The sequence below is a fragment of the Echinococcus granulosus genome (genome assembly GCF_000524195.1).
Source record: "Echinococcus granulosus chromosome Unknown EG_S00054, whole genome shotgun sequence".
Taxonomy (NCBI): Eukaryota; Metazoa; Platyhelminthes; class Cestoda; order Cyclophyllidea; family Taeniidae; genus Echinococcus; species Echinococcus granulosus.
Window position 1 is genome coordinate 332,139 of NW_020170434.1, and position 8,750 is coordinate 340,888.

The window sequence follows — 8,750 nt, forward strand, 5'->3', positions numbered from 1 at the left end:
ACTCCTCCCTGCTGATGCAGTGGTGTGTAACTGAAAACTTCTGCAGCTTTCAAACCAAATTAACCGTGATTTATAGGAGTGACTGTCTTATATTACTCGTAAAAATGGCTATTGTTTTACTGATGTCTTCATTTGGCTTCACCGAAGTTTTAAGTCACCTGACAGCTTTCCTATAAACAGTAGAGAAGGCGTAGGCGACTCGTAACTAAGGCCCACGCCAATGTCGTGCAGCTGGAGACGTGAAGAAGTGACAAGTAAACAGTGTAAACAAATCTTACTCCTCCCTCAGTTAAACCAGACAGATTATTTTCTGTAGAAAAGCCCCCTCTTTTTGCAAAATTTAATCGGCCTAAAATGGAGCAGATGAGAGAGACTGCTTCGTGGTGTAATCAAATGACTTCACTTTTGGTACTGTACATGTTAAATTGTCGAACAGAAGGAGAGGAGAAAAGGGTTTTTGAACATTATTATTTTGTCTTGTGGCTTGCCTTCGTTGTCTTTACTGTCTGCATTCCGAAGGTACCTACGTGATGGCGTTGAATTCTTCCATGCAGACAACAGGAAATCAGCCTTCCCACTCCCCTACCCGATGTTGTAGGTAGTGGTTTAGTCAAGTAGGTTTTATGAGTCGTTTTTTTTTTTTTGAAATTTGAATAATATGGATAAGTAAGGACTGGCCAATAGGAAAGAAGTAAGGATGCCGTTCATGGCTAATCAATCAAATTGAGTAAATGCACCGAATTTTTTGTTCTGCTTTTTTAAAATAGGCATGTTGAATGGCTGTTGAAGTTTTAAATCCATCTCTTTCAAATGTTAGGAAACTTTGGTAAAATCGAGGTCAATTTGATTCTTTTATATAATTGGTTGATGACTGGTTAACCGGATTCTAGCATAGGACAACCTTGAGGTAGTATCTTTCTACTGATATACTAACCTGGCTCTCTCACCAGCGTCACAGCCAAGTTAACGCCAAGGACGGGAGGTGTCGTCGAACGCACTGTATTATAAGTGGAAGGGGTTTTTCTGTCATCACCTAATACACTGGTAGGTCATCATGGAAGAAGCAGTACCACCTCAATGGAAGCGCTAAGGAGACCCATATCTTAATCAGGAAGTTAATAGTGGATGACGATAAGTCAACCTAGAAAATAGCACATGAGGTAATGTGAAAATTATCAAGTACGGAGCTGTTTACGGTTGTTGGACGGAGATATGCTAATTAGACGCATAAATAATGCCTCCTCCACATCTCTGGCAGGCGAAGGGGATCCACGCAGCCGTCAAAGACAAAAATTTTGAAGTTAAGTAGGTGCAGAGCATTAACTACTCCAAGTTACCCTAAACTAGGTGCCCCACTAGGTGATACCGATTGCAAGCAAATTTGCCCACGTATGCTGCTGTTGTTGAGCCTATTCTAGCAATGTCCAACCTGTGACTTCCATAACTAGAACCGTGGAGCCATCAACTCAACGAGACGCTGGGATCAACTCCTCTCTTGACTCGGAAATAATCATATTCTCCAATTTATTACTGCCGCATGATTGGCTTTTGTAGCACCGACTCCATTGTACTGTCCGCAGCAGAAGAGGAGCCGAGGGGTACCCCGACGGAGACGACGCTCAAGGAAAACACGAACTCATCAACGAAAAGATATGTGGTTTGCTTACTTATTGTTCCCCACAGACTTGGCTATCATCTTGATGTCATAGCGTCCAAGCGAGATTTAAAGATCTTGCGGCTCTTTTGTTCAACTGAGTCTCACAGACAGGCAGACTCAGTCTTATTCACTGAAAAGTCCAAAAATGCCGATTTAGATAAGAGCCTTCATTGTCGCTGATGTTGATGTGTGAGGCGATTGTTTGAAATAACATTAACTTTTGAAATAGGGCCCGTCTAAGTACGATTGGCTGCGCAAGTGTCAGTGGAAGTAAAGATTACAGCAAGGTGCGATTAAATTAGCCCGCGTAATCCCATTTATAACTAAAACAAACACTGATATAACCTAGAAGGTGCTAATTAAAACAAAAAAGGGCTTTTTTAAATCCCATTTTGATAAAAATTGGAGAGGTTTTTAAAATGTCTGCATTTGCAGGAACAGAAAATAAGGGTTGAGGAATGGTTAAACCATCCTCTTACAAATTATCTGTAATGCTTACGTGAATTTTGATTTTCTTAATTTTGTTTATGCTAATGAAAAAGAAAAACCTTGTATACGAAAAAGTCAGAAAAGATTTACATTTGGGGTAACGTTTGATTTTTTTCCTCCACGAAGACGACGTGATATTCTTCGTTATCAGAGAGCGTAATGAAAATACCCAACTTCTCACTTTTAAAAAGTCATTTTAAAAAACGAAAAAGTTTAAGTGCCACCGAAATGTTATTTTACGGCTCAACAATTAATTTGTGACTCAGACGGGCTGCGAGAGACTTGAGATACGATCAGGAGGAAGGTCAAGCTCTGGACAATTCTTGAAAAGCCTCAGTATAATTAAAAAATTTGCTTTTATGGAAGGCTAAAACATAGACAAAACCCTTCTTTTACACTTTGCTACGATTCCTTAATTATCACATTCACGTGATTGTCTAAACTCTTCGAGAGGAGGTGATAAGCTACACTGGGAGACAAATGTGGGTGCGGCAGTATCTTCTGCCCGTCCTGAGGTGGGTGCATAAAGTTTTCTATCGTCCAGGTTTGTCTGTGGCGCGATATGAGATCTTGCCATGTAGCATGATGGCAGGATTATTTTTTCCGACTGTCTCGACTGTTTCTCAGGGCAAGGGTTCTTTTCACCCTCCCCCCCTTGGTTGTATCAAGTAACTAGATCTCTCTTTCAACTGTGTACCCTTCAATTAATGAATCATTAATGGGGAACAACTCCGTCTGAAAGCGACTGCACTCCACGGGGCACAGTTGTCTTGGGATGAAGCGGTGCGTACTCTACACATGCAGTGGATGGATTGTTGATCGTCTGGACGAAAATAGTAATGTCTTTGGCAGATTAATGAAAGCTGAAATGCAAGGGGAATGCAATACGAGTCAGGCCGGTAGAGTAGATTCGTAAAGCAGACAGAGTGGGCTCAACCTTCTCCTTCTGGACCGATATTTGTGGTGCGAGAGTATAAAATGAGTTGCTAGGCCGTTATCTGGTAAATGGAGAAATGTTCTGTTCTGTAAGCGGAAACTTCGGTCTCTGCTGGTTGTACTTCCACTCCATACTGCCTACCGTGGCCTTCGAGGCAGGCTGGCAGACCTTGCTATCAGATCTTCTCTACGATAATAAGTAGTATGTTCTTTCGCTACTACCTTGGTCTATCACAATTTCGGGGAGGGCCCGGCGGGAAGCTACTGACAAAAATGCGGACTGAGTGGGTAGGGGCTGACTTCCGTAACCTCCTTGTTGAGGTCTGATGAAGTTCATTAACCCCAGTCTCTGCCGGACAAAATAAATTAGTAAAATTCGTTTAGAGGTGAACTTGCTGGCTCAAAAATACTACATTTTTGACGGCTTTATAGTCTAAAAATCGAATATCCACAAGCCCATGGTTCTATTTGCCATCCCACGGAACAATAATAATACATATAGCAGACCTGTCAATGTTAATCCGTTGTGAAATGAGAAAGAAAGGGCTGAAACCTCAAAGGTAAACACTCTTTGGTGTTAATTTGCCATATTTTCCCGCCTATCCTGTCGGAATCTCTGCATTACTTACCCATGGACTTTGAATATTCTAGCATAAAAGAAATGGATAAGTTTGGTCATGGTTTGGCTGATATGTATTTCAGTAATATGTTTGGGAGGTGCAATAGTAGCTTCATTGATGCTTTGCGTACATCTTCAGTCCCTCACTCCTTTACGCCTGTTTGCAATAAACTATCAGTAATACTGATACGTCCTTCTGGACTGATGGATATACAAGACAAACTCAATCTTGAAAAAAAAAATTTTGATTTACGTGTCCTTTTGTCGGTCAGAAATCACAAAAAAATGAGGTCATCCACTGCTCAATAATGGACGCATGGATACAGGATGGATGGACAAGGGGATAAAATGCTGAATAAGCACCAGAAGATTCCTAGACTGATTGACGACTACTGTGACATTGACGTGACTCCTGCTTTCCCATCAGAGCCCGTGCATCTCATAGAGATGTAACACATTTGATTTATATTACTCGGGTCGGAATGGGAAGGCAATGAACAAAGTGAATGACAAGTGATACGGGTGACGGGGTGGGAGTATTTAAGAGAAGGCCTTAAGGCCTCCATCCTCAGTGCACAGTATGCTAAAAGTACGTCTGTGGACATTCACAGGGCGCTGTGAAACCACAGTGGCGACAAATCATTTACGAGATTTCCATAATAGACACTACCACAATTTTACAATTTTCACAACACGGCAGCGTTGATACAGCTCTTCGACGCAGAAGTTCAGGCTGTTTTAAATCTCTCCATGATCTAAGCTTGCTCAAATTCCTAATGGAATACCATGGAGATGAGCAGTTTCTCACAGATGACAAAGCGAAGCTAACTGGCCTAGGTTGTAGTAGCTATATAAGCAAGTCTTTCCGAAAAGAGGTCTTTCAGGTACCATAATAATTCGGGAAGGAGGGTGTAAAGGTGGAAAAGCGAATTCATGTTTCACCTGACAAAAGTAGTCCTTTTGTTTTAATATACTCAAAAGCCCGCGCCTGCTTTGAACCCTGAGAAATATTTTGACACATGAGACTTAGAAACCAAAGCAGGCGTTTATTTGGTTTCAAAACCCAGACCTAAACAACAAATCTTTAATTATTTAATATTTTATTCTACCTATGACCCAATTAACTTAATTTATACCTGTGTCACACATACGTGACGTACTGAAGTTCTTACTTAAGCCTGCAATAAATGGTACCACAAGGAGCTTGTTTGAAGTTAGAATAGTGAGCAATAGATATTTGATTTTTTTTCTTGTAACGCGAACTAATTCGTGAATGGAACAGGATGATATTCAGGGCAATAAATTCTGTCTTCCCCTAAAACCCTGCCAGCAACCGATTTGACAATGCATTGGGAACTAGAGAATGACTAGTGCAATCCACGCCATCGACCAAAACTCGTACTCCTTTTGCTTGTGTACGTGTCTGCTGCGTTGAAGCAAGCCTTCAAAAAACCTCTCCTCCTTCCACCTCGCGTCTGCACACTAAGTTGATATGCAGGTCGGACAGAAAAGGAAGGAAAAAAGAAACGCGCGCAAGCTGATAGGCACACCCACACACACACAAAAATTTAGTTCCAGTGTGTTTGGGTCAAAAAAAGGTGAAAAGGAAAAGACAAGAAGGCGTGAAGTGAAAGGCAATGATAGGGTGAGAGTGGAAGAGAGGTGGGAGGGTAAGGAGATGTAATAGGAACTAGGTCTGACATTCCCCACCCATGCCCATATCTCAATTGGTAAAGGTAGTCAGCCGAACCGGAAACGGAAGCAACCGCTTCTGGCTGGAGGTTTTCAATTCTTCAGGACATTGGAACAAAGACGGGATTCCAAGTGAGTGGGAGGTGTTCTGTTTGGGGGTGGACAGAGAAATGGAAAGTAAGCAAATGGGGATCAATTCTTGTCAGAACTACAAAGACAGGTTTTTGTTATCAAGTCAAGGGATCAGATCAGAAGAAAAATTACTTCCCTTTTGATGGCTTCAGATGGGTCTCGGCACCCTAGAAAAACATATCGGAGCTGTGAGTTAATTTATTCCCTTTAAAAATTTCCTTTAAATGGGAACCTTCAAGCATCATCATCAACAATAGCAGTTGTCTTTTAAAGTAAGCCAGAGGTGAAAATGAAGGATGTTTGCAAGACCTTGCGTTGATTAAGACTACCAACCCAAGTGTGTGTGTGTGTGTGTGCGTGTACAGTTGCTTTGTTCGAAGAGACAGGAGAACAATTTCGTTCTGCCTTGACATCCACGAGTGTGTGCAAAACACACACAAAGAAAAAAGACGCAAATTTCGGTGTACTGCCTTAGGGGAAAAAAGGAGGTGAAGGGGAAGGAGGAGAAGACACGGAGAGGATGGTGAAAAAAAGGAGGTCGGGAGTCAGACAGTCAGTCGGTAGCGGGAAATACAAAAAATCCCTTGGGGTGGAAAGGGTTGGTAGCGAACTCATTAATTTAGACATTGGTTCCTAGGGGATTCATCCCACCAGAATTTCGGGTATAGAACTCTTAAAAATGACAATGAAGCTGTTTTAAAAATTAACTACCGATTTCCTCAAGTATTTGAGTAAATATTGGGTGTCAATGGCGAATATATTCGTCCATCTATCCATTCGAATTTCATCCACTGCCTTTCCTTTTATCCACCTGCAATTAGTGCTGAATTTGCACATTCTACAGGTAGGGAAAAATTAAGAATCCATTATGCCTAAATGCTTAAAAGGTTGAACTATACTACTCATTTACAAATGCTAGTAGTGAGCCAAAAGTGAATGCATCATGCCTATCTTGGTCAAGTCAAACAACAAATTTTAACTCACCAATTAGTCCTGAAAACACTTGTCGTACATTTCCAAAAGAAGTCGTCTTTAACGACATTAACGACCAGTGTAACTCCAATCATGCGTCGTATGAGTAAGCACCGCGCATTCATCAATGTCATCCCCTTTTGCGCATAAATCATTCAGCCAGTAAGCTCCACGAAGACGAATGAGGCACCGGAAATGCTTTAATCACCCAAACATCCATCGCATTGCAATGCTAAATGCCTCTGCCTTAAGGCGAATGAAATCGTCTGAGATAACGACTGCCTCCGACTAGGTGGAATGCGCGCAGCGGAAGGTAACATTGAATGCAATGCTTTGCAATGCGACAGATCGAGTCACTCAATCCCATCAAACATCGCACCATACAGAGCAGAGGCTATTTCTTTTTCTCTCTGACTACTCTAGTAGATGAATGGATTCATTCCATAATATTTGGAAACGTCCCTTTAACACATCATTACGTTTTTCGCCGACTGACTGCAAAATGTAGCAAGAGACAAGGAAGAAGAAATGAGGAACCATCTATACAAGTAGCCAGGGATTTGGAAGACAGAAAGCAGAATAGGATGGCCTAGCAGGAATGGCTTACTTACTGGCAGTTAGACCATCTTACGCCTATTCATTTCTCAGAAGCCGTGACGCAATTTTTACTTCCAGCTCTTCATTTCCTTGAATCTTAGCATTGCCAGGGGCAAGTGTATCAAGAGAATGAGGCGAATCGTGTTTGATTTTCCATTGTGTAGACGTGGAAAGGAGAGTGGACTGCTGACAACTAAGCAATAGCCAACGGCTCATATCCCAAACACATATCATGTGACTATCATTAGGTCCACTGTTCTCCTGGCCTGGTGATTAGGATGAAAAGGACCCACCTGGAGTGGAAATGCGGAATTGTGAGCGAGGTGTAGCAGGAGGGATTGACGACGAGGGCTGCATCTGTGTACCCAAAATCTGCTTTTACGTACGCATGCATGACTTTACGTATGCATGCATGCGATGTGTTTGCGCACGCAGAGATGCGTGGAGGGCAAAGGTTGTCCCTCCAGTGGCCTCTGTGAGAAGATTAAAGTGCTATGAGGTGGTACTGCTGGTGTGAGCAATGCAAATTGCTGCAACGTTCTGCTTGCAGCCACCATAGTCGGGGCATTCAGACCTTCACTTGCAGTCAGAGTAGAAACTAAATTTAAACGATGGCATTATTTACACAACTGGGCACAGTATGCTGATATGCACCACTCCATACCGCAAATCGCCCTCGAGTCTAGGCATGCCAATCCCTACGAAACAGCGTAAATTACGAAGCACACCTGCCTTTTCTATTAGTGGTTGACAGATTGCTCAAGAGAGGGAAAATCCTTTATCGTGCTTGTACACACTTAAACAATGGAAGCATTTGTGCCTCCCTTGTCTCCAATGCTCAAAAAGCTAGTTGTGCTTCTTGACATTAAAACCATTTCTACACCGCCAGCAATTGGATGAATATACACAATGCACTGCGGCGTCTCTTTCCTCAAAGATGAAAGGAGATTGTAGTGCATCTGGATCAGCAAAACTAAAGCAAATTCAAAAGCTCTTTTCTTGCCCCCCTTCCTGAGACACTCAATGATCAGCTTCACATGTTAACTGCATGAATGTAGCAAACCCAAGGATGCCCCTGATACGATTGCTTATCGGGCTTTTGTGCTACCCATTTCATTCATTCGCGTTGACCAAAATAACAAAGCGAAGCTTCGGCCTTGCCTTTACATTGAGAGGCCACATGGTGAAGTGGATGCGTATAGATTACTTTTTTGGCTTCAGCCATCACTTGGGTACCGGTTGGAGGAGGGGTAGTTTAATTAGAAAAGGGAGGCAGGTAGAAGCAGGTTATGTCAATGTCAGCATTTGACGTGACTGCATGTCAAGAGGGCAGATTTCCCCACCCTTGATATTAACACTGACACTCATGCTGATGTTGGCAGTGACAGTTGGATACACCAGAAAAACGTGAGTTGAATCTCAAGCAATCCGTGCTTTCGCTATCCCACTATCCTGCTATATCAGCATCGTTGTACCTTGGACATTCTTAATCATCATCATCACCATCATAGTATTGACGCGAGTAGGATTATACGCTAGTCATGTGAAAACGGTGTGATAACTTCACTGGCACACTTAAATTCGCTCCGCTTGTCACTTCTCCACAGAACAGGCAGCGTCAGCAGACGTGCAATGGCCGCCAGGGTGATGCGTAAG

General features: G+C 42.4%; 1 protein-coding gene across 1 annotated transcript; it reads right to left on the minus strand. All coding sequences in view use genetic code 11, as the record gives it.

Moving 5' to 3' along the window:
• Positions 1-718: 718 nt before the first annotated feature.
• EGR_06285 (hypothetical protein) lies at positions 719-3,215 on the minus strand (the record flags this gene model as incomplete). The annotated part of the gene is made up of 4 exons (XM_024495534.1): positions 719-821; positions 2,137-2,205; positions 2,237-2,326; positions 3,211-3,215. The coding sequence occupies 4 exons, from the start codon at positions 3,213-3,215 to the stop codon at positions 719-721; spliced, it is 267 nt and encodes an 88-aa protein (XP_024350057.1).
• Between the last annotated feature and the right edge of the window lie 5,535 nt (positions 3,216-8,750).